Source organism: Alligator sinensis, unplaced genomic scaffold (assembly GCF_000455745.1).
Source record: "Alligator sinensis unplaced genomic scaffold, ASM45574v1 scaffold119_2, whole genome shotgun sequence".
NCBI lineage: Eukaryota > Metazoa > Chordata > Crocodylia > Alligatoridae > Alligator > Alligator sinensis.
In genome coordinates, this window is record NW_005842242.1 from 324,224 (window position 1) to 339,990 (window position 15,767).

Genomic DNA, 15,767 nt, shown 5'->3' on the forward strand with positions numbered 1-15,767 from the left:
ATTGATTACCCTTATCAACAAAGCCAATTTGTACAATTATACAGTTAATGAGCCTGCAATGCTTTTATAGAAACTGAAGTACAGTGAGAAGTTAATAGGTACATAAAGTGCACTTAATGTACCTAATTAGTTCAGCACTTCAATTTGTTTTTAGGTTTATCAGACACGCAGCAACATGATGCAAGACTTGAATAGACCAGGTTGTCTACGCTGAATGAGTTATACAGGAGGGCCTTTTAAATTAATAAATAGACAGCTGACACTTAACAAAACATTTTAAATGTTTATCATTGGCAAGATGTTTTACATGCTTAAAACATTTGTTGAAACTTAGTTGCTGTAGATGTTATCCTAAATCCATTGATTGAGTCCTGGGTGGCCATCCCATGGCACATGTCAATGTCTTGGGCAGCCTCCCTGTGTGGTACACATCAGACCAGGTCGGGAGTTGAAAGCAGAGCACAGATCAGGCAGGGGATTAGAGTGACACTCGGCAAGAGTGTGGAGTTTACCTTGTGGCACACCTGCCAAAAACATCAACCCCGTTGGATTAGGTGATAGAGGCTTGTGAAAGACTGCAGTAGCTTTATGGTACTGACTGTTATCTAGATGCTGTAGCAAATTTCTCATTAAAATAGCCTCTGCGTTGACGATGGTTAGTGATGTTGAAAGCCAAAAATGCAGTTCATTAGACTATGGTATGGGCAGCTAGAATAAACTTTCTCTAATTTGTAAACTGAGTGGATTTTATGTACCAGTCTTGAATGAGAAGTAGTAGAGAACACAAGGCAACACTTTTCTAACAGTTGCTATTCAGGCCATTGCTATGTTTTATTAAACTATCACATGCCTACTTTACAGTCCAGGCTCACCTTCCTTGCCAAAGAGAATTCTTTGTTTTACCAGGATAATGATGAGGCCCATTCCACGCCTTTGGGGGTAGGGGTTGTCCAAGGATTGTTCATTGTTTGTCCAGCTCTAGTGTTTAGAAATGTGGTGTCCTTTTAGTTACTCTTAACTAGTGTTAACTGTTACTTCCATTTTTAAAACCCATACTGTCAGAAGTTCAGATTTTATATTAATTTTCCCTAGGTTTGCATAAATTCCTCACTTAACAAACGAGGGCCAAATCTCATTATTTCACATCACGTCTTCCTCCATCTCCCAATAGCTTCTACATTGTCAAACTTAGATTGTAAAAGCTTTCAGACCTGTCATCTTTGTCTGGAAAACAGACAAAGGTGTGGGTATAAACTGTTCATGAAGTACGGGCAGGGGAGAAGAGAAGGAGGAATTGCACTTTTTATGTAAAAGAGCCATATGATTGCTCAGAGCTCCAGTATAAAACTGGAAATAGGCATGTTGAGAGTCTCTGGGTTAGGGTTCAAGGGGAAAGCAACAAGGGTGATGTCGTGGTGGGGGTCTGCTGTAGACCACCAGACCAGGAGGAAGTGGTGGACGAGGCTTTCTTCAAACAGGTAGCGGAAGCTTCTTGATCACAAGCCCTGGTTCTCATGGAGGACTTTAATCATGCTGACGTCTGCTGCGAGGGCAATACAGCAGTGCACAGGCAATCCAGGAAGCTTCTGGAGAGTGTTGGGGACAATTTCCTGGTGCAAATGCTGGATCAGCAAACTAGGGACCATGTTCTTCTTGACCTACTACTTATAAATAGGGATGAATTGATGCGGAATGCAGTAGTGGATAGCAACTTGGGGAACAGCGACCATGAGATGACTGAGTTCAGGATCCTTAGGAAAAGAAGGATGGAAAGCAGTGGAGTAAGGACCCTGGACTTCAGAAAAGCAAACTTCAACTTGCTCATGCAGGATCCCCTGGGAAACCAGTCTGAGGGGGAAAGGAGTCCAGGAGAGCTGGCTGTACTTTAAAGAAGCCTTACTGAGAGAGCAAGAACAAACCATCCCGATGTGCAGGAAGACTAGCAAGTATGGCAGAAGACCAGCAAGTATGGCAGAAGACCAGCTTGGCTTAGCAGGGAACTCTTCAGTAAACTAAATCACAAAAAGGAAGCTTATAAGAAGTGGAAACTTGGACAAATAACTAGGGAAGAATATAAGAACATTGCTCAGGCATGCAGGGATGAAATCAGGAAGGCAAAAGTACAAATAGAGTTGCAGCTAGCAAGGGATATAAAGGGTAACAAGAAGGGTTTCTACAAGGATGTTAGCAACAAGAGGAAGGTCAGGGAAAGTGTGGGTCCCTTACTGAATGGGGGAGGCAGCCTAGTCACAGGATGCAGAAAAGGCTGAAGTACTCAATGCCTTTTTCACCTCAGTCTTCACAGGCAAGGTCAGCTCCCAGACGACTGCACCTGGCAGCATAGTTTGGGGAGGAGGTGAGCTGCCCTCAGTGGCAAAAGAACGGGTTAGGGACTATTTAGAAAAGCTGGACATGTACCAGTCCCTGGGGCCAGATGGGATGCACCCAAGGGTGCCAAGGGAGTTGGCCGATGTGATTGCAGATTAGCTTGCCATAATCATTGAAGACTCATGGCAGTCGGGAGAGGTCCCAGATGATTGGAAAAGAGTGAACATAGTGCCTGCATTTAAGAAAGGGAAAAAGGATCTGGGGAACTACAGACCAGTCAGCTCACCTCAGTCCCTGGAAAAGTCACGGAGCAGATCCTCAAGGAATTCATTTCTAAGCAGGGGGGGCGGGCAGTGATTAGGACCAGTCGGCATGGATTCACGAGGGACGAGTTATGCCTGACCAACCTGATTTGCCTTCTATGATGAGGTGACTGGCTCTGTGGATGTGGGGAGACCGGTAGATGTGGTGTACCTTGATTTTAGCAAGGCTTTTGATATGGTCTCCTACAACATTCTTGCAAGCAAGCTAAGGCTGGATGAATAGACTGTAAGGTGAATAGAAAAGTAGCTGGAGCTTTTGGGCTCAGAGGGTAGTAATCAATGGCTTGATGTCTAGTTGGCATCCAGTACCAAGTGGAGTGACCCAGGTGTTGGTCCTGGGGCCAGTTGTGTTCAATATCTTCATCAATGACCTTGAAGATGGCACAGAGTGCACCTTCAGCAAGTCTGCAGATGACCAAGCTGTGGGGAGTAGTAGATAGACTGGAGGGTAGGGCTAGGATTCAAAGGGACCTAGACAAATTGGAGGATTGGGCCAAAAGATAACTCATGAGGGTCAACAAAGACAAGTACAAAGTCCTGCACTTAAGGGCAAAGCAGTCCCATGCGCCGGTGCAGGCTGGGGCTGACTGGCTGGGCAGCAGCTCTGCAGAAAAAGCCCTGGGGAGTACAGTGGACAATCAGCTGAATATGAGCCAGCAGTGTGCCCTTGTTGCCAAGAAGGCTAACGGCATACTGGGCTGCACTGGTAGGCGTGTTGTCAGCATGTCAAGGGAAGTAATTATGCTCCTCTGTTCAGCACTATAGTGAGGCCACATCTGGAGTACTGTGGTCTGATTTGAGCCCCCCCACTACAGAAAGGATGTGGACAAGTTGGAGAGAGTCCAGCAGAGAGCAATGAAGATAGTCTGGGGCAAATTACTTCTGAGGAGAGGCTGAGGGAACGGCTTATTTAGTCTAGGGAAGGGAAGACTGAGAGTGGATTTAATATCAGCCTTCAACTGCTTGAAGGAGGATTACAAAAAGGATGGAGCTGGCCTGTTCTCAGTGGTGGCAGATGACAAAACGAGGAGCAATGGGCTCAAGTTGCAGCACGGGAAGTTTAGGTTGGATATTGGGAACAATTTCCTTACTAGGAGGGCAGTGAAGCACTGGAACAGGTTACCCAGAGAAGTGGTGGAATCTCCATCCTTGAAGGTTTTTAAGGCCCAGCTCAACCAAGCCTTGGCTGGGGTGATCTAGTTGGGGTCCTGCTTTGAGCAGGGGTTTGGACTAGATGTGACCTCCTCAGGTCCTTTCGAACCCTAATTTTCTATGATTGTATGATTCTGTGATTTAGGAACCTGTATACCACACTTGCCACTCAAACAGGCAGGTTTGAGGACATTGGATGCATCTACACAAGACACTTACTGTGGAGTTGCCTAATTAGCTCCGCAGTACAGTTTCACCGTCTACCTAAACGGTACTATTAAGACAGAGTAAACTAATTCACTCTATTGTAGGATAGTAGTGCCCAACACAGGTACTACTCTACCGCAGAGTTATTTTACTCTACCACTTGTGTAGACAGCAACCATGTCTGGCTAGGGCACAAAGGTGCTACAATATTGGGCTGCCTGCTGGCTAGCCCCACCCTGTAGCACCTTTGTGCCTCAGCCAGCCCCTCTGCAGCACGTTGAGCTGGGTCAGAGCAGCCCCAGGCTGACCTCTCCCTCCACCCGCCCTCAGGCCTCTTGCTAGCCAGGGCCATGCTGCCCTGGTCCAAGGTGCTGTGGTCCTGGGTGCATGTGTAAATGCTGCACCTGGGAGCAGTAAGCTCCAGCATGAACTGTGCCAGAGTTTCTCGCATTAATATTCACATGTAGACACACCCACTGAGTTGTAAATAGTTATGCTGATATTGGATAAATGACCAACACGTGGATTTGGCAAACCATGGTTTGTTGTATAATACATGGATAACTGAGGCAAATACCACAGCTTTATATAAGAATCACTTTTACTCATTCACACCATATACTTCATTCACACCAAGCCACCTATCCATGGCACTTGGAGTCACACTGCGGTGGCCAGTCGCAGGCTTCTTCGAGGTGATGTTCAGTTGAGAGGGGCGCCAGCTTCAATTCTCTTGACGTGTGGGTAGTCTGGTGTTGCTGGTTAAGGCATCCATCTGGGCTTGGCCTTCACTGCCCTTTTATCTCCATGGGGCAAACTTTGATCGATGCCTGGAGACTTTCACCAATCACCATTTAATTCTTTACTTGTGCTCATCTTTTGGACTCTGTTACCGGTTATGTATTGTTTTTATATTCCAGTCTGCTTGTTTTTCAGTTCTTATTTGTATCATCTCCACATTCTTGGATCGCCACCTGCACTTTATCTTTACAATTGTCTCTGTTTACTCCAAATATTTCATACCAGTCTGTCTAATACCTGTTGCAATTATCCATCTATTAATCATACACCCACAACACACACACACCCCCTTACTGCTTTTTTTTCCACAAAATAGAAGTACATTTAAAATGGCAGCTTAGCATAAGCATACACTATAGCATAGATGGAATACGTTCTAAAATATGTTATAACACTAGTAAAAATAACACCAGTTTTTCATCCTTATTCAGGTCACGGAAACCAACATCAGTGATGAGGTGCATGTGCCCTCTTTATGATCCGAATAGGCAGCTCTGGATTGAACTTGCCCCTATGAGCATACCAAGAATCAACCATGGAGTACTTTCAGCAGGTAAGTGGTGACACGTTATCACTTCAAGGAAAAGCCAGTGGCATGTAAGCTCACCATGCTGTCCAAACGGATATAGTTTGTAGCATAGTTTGCTTTCCAAGAGCAAACTGCACTGAAGCCTGTTGATTTCTATGCAGATTATCCCTTTAATGCTGCTTTGTTTTGTGGTGAATCCATTGGATTCTGAAGATCTGAAAATCACACAGTGATACTTTGTTGTAGCTTGCTACTTTTGTCCCTACAGGAATGTCCTTCTTTATTTATTTTAAATAACTTGGGGTTGCACCTGGTGCACAGTGTTGCTGAATTTGACCTATAGTTTCTGATGAACTATGTTGGAGGGAAAAGGACATGTTTTACAGGCCTGTGAGAAGCGGTTAGTATTCGCTTCAGATTCGGATTCGGGGGATAGTGATTTGATTTCAGTGATTCAAATCACTGTCCCAAGTTGATTTTGGCCAAATCTGATTCGGAGACTTGGCCACAGCCGAATCTCTGAATCGGCCAGGCCCTATCCCCCACCTACTCTCCCAGCCCCATCAATGGCTGCCCCGCCCACCCTTGCCTCCCGGCTCTTTTTAAAGAAGTCCCCCATTCACCAGCTGCTGCCAGGCAGGGGGTAATCCCTACTGCCCCACTCTGCATGGGGAGCTCTGCCAGAAGCCCCGACAGCTGCTGCAGCAGCCAGTGAGTGGAGGCTTTTTTGATAGAACTGGGAGCTGGGGCCGGGCAGGGCAGCCTTGGGTGCTTTGGGAGAGTGGGTGGAGGTCAGGGGGCTGTGGGGAGCAGTGGAGATGGCCCCCCTGCCTGGCAGCAGCCAGTGACTGGGTGGTTTTTTTGGTTTTGTGTGTTGGTGGTGGTTGCTGTTGTTTTTTGTTTTGTTAAAGAGTGGGGACTGAGATGGCAGGCAGGGATCAGCGGGGGCTGGGGGAGCAGGCAGGGGATGGGGCTTGGTGGGGGTCCCGCCCTCATGATCCTCTCCCCCCTCCTCCAGCATGGAGTCTGAGTCCAGGTTCCTTCATCAGCAAGCAGGGACTGCGTGAATCTCCGAAGCTCTCTGAATCAATTTGGAAAAGATTCGGAGAGCTTCGAATCAATTTGGACCTTTTTATTGGTCTGATTTGATTCGGATTCAGCCACCAAATCACCTCCAAATCAAATCGGCACCCGGACCTTCACATAGCCCTAATGTGCACAGCCCTAACTTTTGCCAACCCAGTGTCTGATCTGTGGTATTTTTTTTTTTAAATGTGATATTCCAAGATGTACTTTAATGCCTTGTCACAATCACAGGTATGACTACCACTTTTTAAAATCGCCGTATGTGCTTTGTTTTGCAGAAGGATTCTTGTTTGTGCTTGGAGGTCAAGATGAAAATAAGGAAACTTTAAGCACTGGAGAAAAATACGATCCAGACACCAATTCGTGGAGTTCCCTGCCACCAATGAATGAGGCAAGATCACTACCTAACTGTGTCAACACTTATTGTTCCTGTAATAAATTGGGGTCTGCAGTATTACACCAATGTTAACTTCCAGTCACTTGAAGCCTTCAGAAGCCATAGTGCAGATCACCATACTTGTGCATTTCTTTATTGCCAAGTTTGGATCAGTTATAACTGCAGCCCCTAGGAAACACCTGTTTGTTAGCAAAGAGCTAGCTTTAGAGGTGAAATGCAGAATTTCATTTCTGTTCAGAAAGTACCCTTAATAATGTGGGTTTATTCTCCTTTGCAGAAAGCTTGTATGCATGTCAGTAGGTATAAATAGGATATTTATGTACTGGAGAATCCTAACAGGGATGAAGGGACTGCACCGGAGACCTGTGCTTTAAATTAGAGGATAAAAAAAATCTTGCTCTGGAGAAGGATACTTTTTATTATAACTTTATTTTTAATGGAGACGAATTGCAGTTACAGGCACGGTAGGCAGGATGTGAACTTGTGAATGTCACTGCAACGTGAATTTATTGATGTCTCTTGTAGGCACGACATAATTTTGGTGTGGTAGAAATTGACGGAATTATCTACATTCTGGGAGGTGAGGATGGAGAAAGGGAACTCATCTCTATGGAGAGTTATGACATTTATAACAAGACATGGAACAAGCAACCAGACTTGACCATGGTTAGAAAGGTAAAGATCTATAGCATAATAAGTTAAATTTCAGCAATAAATGCTTGTCTAAAAAATCCTGTTGAGCTGTTTGCACTGTCTGTTGCAACTTTTTCTTAAACCAAAAAATTCTCCAGTGGCAGAGAGGGGAAGTGTGTGTTTTTTCTTCTTTATTCGTCAAAATAAAACTGCTGTTCTAGTCAGAATTTTTTATACTGTCTTGTTTGAGGTGCAGTTTATGGGTATAGCTTGCTGCTTTCCCATAATGCAAACTTGATCAATAATTAATTTTAAAATACTAGAAAGAAGAAACTTGTGCCATGTGTTTTTAATGCATACTGTCATTCTGAAAGGACAGAACAAGTTGAGATAATCTCATTTTATTCACCCTGAATTTTTTAAACTCTACTTGCAGCCAAGCTTGAAGAAAAAGCTACTGCATCTATATCAGGCTGACTAAAACATTTAAGAACAAATTTATTATGGCTAGATCATTTGACTTCATTTTCTAAATAAAATGTAGCAATGAGGTTATTTTTGTGTTATCAGTACTTTGATTCCTGCAAATTCTCCAACAAGAGGGGATTATGAAAAGTAATGAGTTTTCAAAATGGGTGAAACCTCGTATAAACTGAATAGCAGTCCTAATGCCTCCAGCCGGCTGTGAAAATTACTTTAATTTCACTCTGGCTGTACTCTTTACCCTTTGGTCACACATTCATAAGTTAATGAGCTGTTATAGATTGTGGTCACCACCAAAAATTGAACACTAGCTGAGATGCCTTGGATTTATAAGGGGCAGTTTTCAGGGACGGCTGTTCTACTATGTATACGGAGTAGTTGTAAGTGAAAATGAGGCAAGTCCATTTGAACTTGTCTTTATTCTCTTTTTTTTCAACACCCTTACAGCTATTTTCCTTTGAGGAAAGTTTGACGCAGTATTATTATAAACTGCATTCTTAAATTAATTATTCATGTTGCTCAGAATGTGCCTTAATGAAGCTGCCAGAACCTGGAGGTTTGAGTCTTTCACTGTCTCCTCTAAAATACTGAAGGTACTCCATTAACAGGATTCTGTAGATTTCAACTCGTATATATAATATATATATATATATATATTTTTTTTTTTCCAAAGATTGGCTGCTATGCAGCTATGAAGAAGAAAATCTATGCAATGGGTGGAGGCTCCTATGGAAAACTGTTTGAATCTGTTGAGTGTTACGACCCTAGGACTCAGCAGTGGACAGCCATCTGTCCCCTGAAAGAGAGAAGGTGAGTAAAAATGCACACCCAGGTTAGTAGGATGTGTCATTTAAATCCTAAAACAACAAGGCCTTACAAACATGACCCCAGGGTACTTCTGTTTTTAAAGAAACGAATCAAGTTTTAGCACTAACTTGATACTGCTGGCTGCATGGCAGTGGTGTAGACTCAGTAATCAACTTGTGCAGTCATTTTAACTTTGAAGCCTTGGTCCTTTTGTAACTCTGCTAAGCAGTTCTAATGCTGGTAGACAGACCTCCAGGTGGATTCCCTTGCCTTCCTGAGTCATATGGTAACATGGAGATTTTGTGCTGGGGATGTAGCCTAGGAGTGTGGACACGGCCTGGGACCAAGCATTGGTGGGATCTTTAACTTATTTATTTTTTGGCTGTAAGAGTGCCTTGGGCTCTTATCAGTTACCAAACTCCATGGCATAAAATAACTTGCTCTCAAGGCTCAGTGAGTGCTGCTCTGCACAGTGAGCCCAAAGCTGGCTATTGAAGCACTCCTGCTATTCTGCACAATGAAAACAGACATGGCATTGTCAGGATTGCACTTCCTACCAAACTTGAAATTTAGGACTTTGTCCCTGAATGAAAAATTGGTGCTGTTTATTTTTTTGGACGATGTATGCACTGACCTAAATGTTTCTGAACTCCTGATCTGAGCATTTGAATATGAACAAGTAGGGAAATGCACGGAAGGATGTGGGTGGATATATTTCATAGTGCTTGTTTCTTTTCTTTGGCCCTCAGATTTGGAGCAGTAGCTTGTGGAGTTGCGTCAGAACTGTATGTGTTTGGTGGAGTCAGAAGTCGCGATGATAATCAGGCCAGCGAGATGGTGACCTGCAAATCCGAATTCTATCATGATGAGTTTAAAAGGTAACTAGTTCTAGCTGTAGACCGAGCATGTCTCTATCTCGGTTACTTTTATCTTTTTTTATTCCCTTTTGAAGTGTAGAGTGTTATAATGCATCCAGCTTTTCAACAAATGTCAGTTCATTTTGTTGATTTTTTTGCTTCAATGTGAGACCTAAATATTTCTTCTTGTGGCACTAAAATGCTGGTTGTTAGGCATAAGTAGCTGCTTGGAGGTGTTAAATAAAAAAAATTTAAAAACCCAACTCCCCCCACCCCCCGAAAAAATAACAAAAAACCCCCAAAAACAAAAACTCACGCTTTACTTTAAACTCAGTGCACTCCCATGCCAGCCCAGGCATGCCCAGAAGAGGCAGCACGTTACTTGGACCCAGCTCACCCAACAAATGTATAGATCAGGCACGTTAGTGGGGCTGTTTTGATGTTTTTATCTAATAGCTGATTGACTCGGCTTTAGATAAACGTCAAAAAGCCCCGTGAAGCACCTGATATATGCAGATGCTGCGGAGCCGGATCAAAGTAACACACTTCTGATAAAGCATGTATTTTTTTTTTTGTTTTCTTCTTTTCTTTAAATGTCTGCAAGCAGCCAGTGTGCCTCGTTATCACCTTGTTGATCATTCAAAACTTACAAGATCTGATGCCTCCTATCGTTCTTTCTTCACATTTTAATATGCATATGGAAAGCTTAACTACTGGAAACGACTGGATGTTGCTGTTAGAAATGCTAAGAATTTCAGAGTATGCCAAGTGGTAATGAAAGTATGAAAATGCTCACTTGTCTGCGACTAAATAATTAGGCTTGTGGTCTTCTCCAAATAAAATCACAGGAGCTAGGTTGATGTGTAGTTTTAAGCACATGCATATCATTAACTTCTGTATGAAAATATTTTGTCTGCTGCTATACTCAATATGTTCAAGACTTAACTTTTTAATTGAAAGACTTAAGACTTTTTCCCAGCTGTTTTACATTGACAGTTTTTACCATCTACCATTGCTTCTGTGATGCTTTTATACAACATTAGGGAAAAAAAATCTCTTGCTAATGTGGTAATTTAAGACTTCCAGCAATGTTGATTTTAATATATCAAACTTTCCAAAAAGATTAGAAAATCCTGACCTATCCAGATTTGGTTGCAGAGGAGTTATCACTGCCACCTAGTGGCTGTCACACACGTGTTTATAACTGACAGTTTTAAAATTTGGGTTGTGATAAAATTCTTACGAATTCTTACAGTAATTGATAGTAGTTTAAAGTTAATAAGATGACTTTTTGTGAAACCAGTAAAGGACAGAGCAAAGTAGTAATACCTTGACTATCAATCTTCCTTTAAACTGGCTTCAGTTTAAAAAAATAAAAATAAAAAAATCTGAGGCATATATTTAAAAAGAAAAGGTAATCTTTACTTTTACTTGAGTAAATCCCCAGGGCCACACTTTCAAACACCTGGCTTCTGTGACTATACATGATTTAAGTGTACATTCAGGGTCTTGTTTTGAAGTGGGATGAAGTACAAGAGCAAACTATGCCTAGCTCCTCTTGTGCCTTTGAAAAGGAGAATTGGTAAAAAGTAGGATGAAAATTTGACACATTAGTTCAGTTCAGATGCTGTCTTTCCCACTTTGTAACTTCTGCTTCCTCCGCTGGAATTTATGGCATCTTCAGTACCGGGAGTGGTAGCATTTTTGTACAATGGTGCTTACCAGAAGAGGGTGCTGTATTACCATCTTATGTGTTACTATTTTAGATCATAGCTATGAAGATAAGCAGTCTTCACGTGTATTAGATGTGTTCAGAGTATGTAATTTGAACGTAATTTATCACTGACATTTAAAAGACGGTTATAGTCTAGGAGAGTTGTATCTGTTGTAAAAGTGTTATTTATAAAGGGACTCCAATTAAAAGCAAAAGGCAGAACTCTTTATAAAAACTTAAGCATCGGTTATGTTCTTGGCAGAATGATATCTGGAGCATATTACTTCATTAATAGTGTGTGGCAAGTTTCAAAATTTATTCAAAGTGAAGGCAAGTTGGATGCCCTTAAAGCATGGAAAGCTTCCAGTTGTCTTGCTGGTACTGAGTAGGAAGCCATATTCTGGCTCTCTCAAAACCCTGGCTAAAACATTTTATGTATCTTGCTTTGTTTGCAAGTGGACTCCGTCTGTCTCCTTCATATTATATGTTGTCTGTGGCATGCATTTTTGTAACACCGTATAAACCAGTAACACCTTTCCCTCCTAAAGTAAACCGGTTACGTAGCACGTAGTTTGTGACGCATACAAATAAGAACAATTTACTTCTGTGTAATCCATAAACTGTACCCTTAACTGTTTAGTACTAATTTTATTATAGGACTGTTGATTTGTTCCCACAATAATGGATCATGTTGTGCAAGTATATGATGTAGGTGATAATGGGTTGTCAAGGAAACAGCATACCTTTTGAAGATCTCTATGCAAAAAGTCATACTTCCTGTAGAGGAGACAAAGGCAGTATACATCAGCATTTTTGTCGAATTAAAGTACATTGATACTGGAAACACGTCTTTCCTGAGTGAAGCTGGAATAGCACAAGGATAGGGGGTGTGCCATATGACCTAGGATGGGGATTTTTGCTTCTGTTGCATATGGTGCAGCAGTAGAGAGCTTTCAGCATAGTTCACATACTCTAGTGGTGTACTTCTAGAAAGCTTTTTGGCTGTTTGTATTAGGTGTTGATTTGGGCTGTGTTGGTGTACTAAACTATGGAGAGCCAATAGTGATATAGACCAAAAGTAAACCCCAGTCCTTTTCCTCCTTTAAGCTGTCTAAGTGGTATTTTCTCTTAGATACTGAGTGCGTTCCTATTTCCATCCAGTCAGCAGGCACGAAACCATTAAGGGCATTTTTATACATGCTTCTGACACAGCGCTGGGTGCTTTTAATTAGCAAGCCATGCTAATAAAAAGCGCCCGCACGTCGCGTGGATCGGCAGCGCAGTGCACCCCCACGCTGAAAAAACGGTGGTGGTGCACTTTGAACTAAAGCTCATTGAATGTGTTTTAGTTCAGAGCACACTGCTGCCATTTTCTCAACGTGGAGGCACACTGCGCTGCTGATGCACGTGATACGCAAGGCTGCCAGAGTGTGTCAGTTTACGTGCACCAGCAGACTTGATTAATCGAATCTTCTCCCCACATGTGTGTAAGTGCCCTCAGATGCCTAGGTACATCAGGCATCTCCAGTTTGTCCTGGTGCTGTCTATCGCACATGCTGAGAAGCAGTCTAGAATGGCTATCTTGGCATCTTTCTCCCAAAGTTTGTAATCCAGTTTGGCTTGGGATGTGCACAAACTCGCCCCAAGTCCATGATTCCTTATGTCACAGGAGGGAATTGCACCAAGCAGGATTTGGAACTAAGATCACACATGCAGAAAGAAAACCCACCTACTTTTTGGCAAAAAGCCCAGTGATTAGGGGCATTGGCTAGGAAATGAGAGCTCTGTGTGCTCAGCCCTGAACTTGCATCTCCCACGTCCCAGAAAAAATGACCCACCTACCAGGCTATGTGCTATTGCTGTAGGCCAGCATTCCCAACAAGGCTGTGAGGGCATTCTCCATTCCTCCTGGTGAAACAGCTGGTGGGTAGAAAGAAACTTGGGTTATGGGATCAAAAGGAGAACATGCTTTCAGCAAGGAAGCCATCTTCAGGGAGGGATAGAAGCCTGGGTTCTGTCCCCTGCTTCCAGTGCTATTTTTAAGCAATTTACATGAAATAGTCATTGGACGAAATGCAAACAGCATTGGGAGCAGGGGGCAGATCTCTGCTATTGGGTAAAAGGTGGATGGGTTGTCTGTCTTGTTGCACCGTGCTTTACACTGAACATCTCTCTCCATGTTGGGATCCAGCTCATGCAGAAGTAAGCACTTTCTCACAGCCCTGAGTCAGAGCCAGGAGCTCAGATACACCCCCAAAGGCTAACATTTCCTGCTTGGAACTGACTCTGCTCTGTGCTTGCATGCTCAGATGGGAATGGGAAAGCTGTGCATCTTGCTAAGGAAGAATAGGATTGTTCTGTGCCGAGGCACGCGTGCATGCTTTTGGGTGAACTGGTGCATAAACGTAGACATCTTGTAGACAGGATATGGACTTAAAGGTTTCATACCATCTCACCTTCACTCATGTTAATAATAGGGGCTTCCCCTTCTGCACTTTGCTGGATGACTAAGCATGCATAGAATATTAGGTGGTGTATTTGTAAGTTTTCATTGATACTGTCATAGCAGGAGAGCACATTCAGACTGGGCCCCGAAATGAGCTTAATAGAGTAGCAAAGAAAAGGGCATTGCCTGTCTTGGCCTACAAGCTCTGACTAAAACGGAAACGCAGAGTTCGCTATGTTTGTCATGACAATTGAGGTAGCTATCTATTTGTTTCAACATCTGCTACCTCTAACTGTCTTTATAGTGTCATGAAGTGCATGTGAATAGAAACTAATGGCTATTGCCAAATTTCCAGCTCTGAACTTGGCCATCAAGTATTATTTATAGGTGCTATAATAGACATTCATGATTAGAAATGATCGCTGCCTGCATCCCTCTCACACCTTCTGTATCCTTTTTAAATCCTAAATCTTATTACCCAAGAACTTGGGCTCTTGGATAATCTGGCATTGATTGGATTCCAGGAGCAGGACCTTAATTGGTTAACCTGCCTCACTTTGACTTCGGCTAACCCAGATGATTTCAGTGCAGGTGGCTTTTTTTCCCTCCAGATGACCTCTTATCGGTTACTATGAGCTTTAAAATGATTGGCAGTATTCTCAGATATCTTCACACAACATTTAGTTGAATTTTGGCTGACCACGTATAGGAAATTTTATTTTATTTTATTTTATTTTTTAGACTATGGATTGTTTAAGCACCATGTTGTGGAGTGTACTGGTTAAAACTATGTTGATCCATTTTTAGACTTGACTGTGATTCAGACATCAGATTTTAAGTGCCTGGAACTCCTACTGAAACCCAGTCGTGTCAGCTCAGTCTTTCATGCTTCCAGAGTTTATCAGTTGGACGACTTGCTGTTTACCTTTGTGTATCAGATGGAAGTGAGGAGAACAGAGGTTGTCATTCCAGAAAATGGACTGAAAAGTGATTCTGCCGCCTTTAGCATGAATATTCAGGACTCTCATGAAACAACAGGGAGTATAAATTGGCTTTAAATCTTGCAAAAAAAAAAAAGTCTTTATTCCTTCAGCATATTGTGAAACACTCTGTGAGGAAGTTGATTGGCTGGTGGCTTGGACTCTTGTCTCAACTCTAGAAGCTGCTGCATTTTACTGATGTGTTATGTATGCAGGATAAACTGTATGGAAAACATCTGGATTGAAATCTCTAATGTTCTTAGGCAGGGGCTGTGCTATTTTTGGAAGTGATAATTTGCCAAACAGTTTTTCAAAAATGATTCCTGTAAGTAACTGGCACCCAGCAAACACCCTTTGAATGGTGTGTGTAAGGATTAAAAAAACCAAAAACAAACTTGCAACAAAATATTTGGAACCAAAAAAACTGCTTCCTTTAATATGCAGGTGTCTCCTAAGAAGATGCTGACATAAGAGGCTCAGAGGCAGATTCAGTGCGGGTACAGCAGTGAGGACATATTCTTCTTCTGTTGCTGATCCAGATGCTTGGGAAACCCCAGAGCCTCCCCAGCTGTGGGTGTAGCTGTGCTGGGTGCCATGCTCAGCAGGAGAGAGCTGTAACTGTGGTCCGGTTCCTTGTTGCAGTGCCTTCCCCCTGGCTCCCTCCTGTTCCCCACAGTGCTGGTGTCCAACACTGGTCAGGAGCAGATGCAGGAAGGAGGAACCTGTGTGCCACTGCTGCTGTCCCTGGCTGACAAAGCACAGGGGGGGTGGGCCCAGGGCTGCTCCTGCCCTATGCTGCAGGGTTGACTTTGCAGGGATCTGGGCTTGGTGGGAGGCAGCAACAGCAGTGTGCAAGTTCCTCCTTCCAGCACCTGCTCCTTGACAGCGGGGAGCACCTGCAGGGGAGCTAGGCAGGGGGCAGCAGCTGGGAGGAGGAAACTACTTGCTACTGTTGCTGTCCCTGGCCAAGCCTGGCTCTCAGTATAGCTGCTCTCTTCAGCTCCTGGTTGGAGCGGAGCAGGAA

At 43.2% G+C, this 15,767-nt stretch overlaps 1 protein-coding gene across 1 annotated transcript in view; it reads left to right on the forward strand.

Annotated features, from left to right (window-relative positions):
* GAN (gigaxonin) overlaps positions 1-15,767 on the forward strand; it is a 43,416-nt gene that overhangs the window by 19,920 nt on the left and 7,729 nt on the right. Inside the window, exons 6-10 of the mRNA XM_025208639.1 lie at positions 5,243-5,364; positions 6,705-6,817; positions 7,349-7,498; positions 8,613-8,749; positions 9,496-9,624. Coding sequence (XP_025064424.1) covers positions 5,243-5,364; positions 6,705-6,817; positions 7,349-7,498; positions 8,613-8,749; positions 9,496-9,624 — 651 coding nt within the window. The remainder of the gene's footprint in view (positions 1-5,242; positions 5,365-6,704; positions 6,818-7,348; positions 7,499-8,612; positions 8,750-9,495; positions 9,625-15,767) is intronic.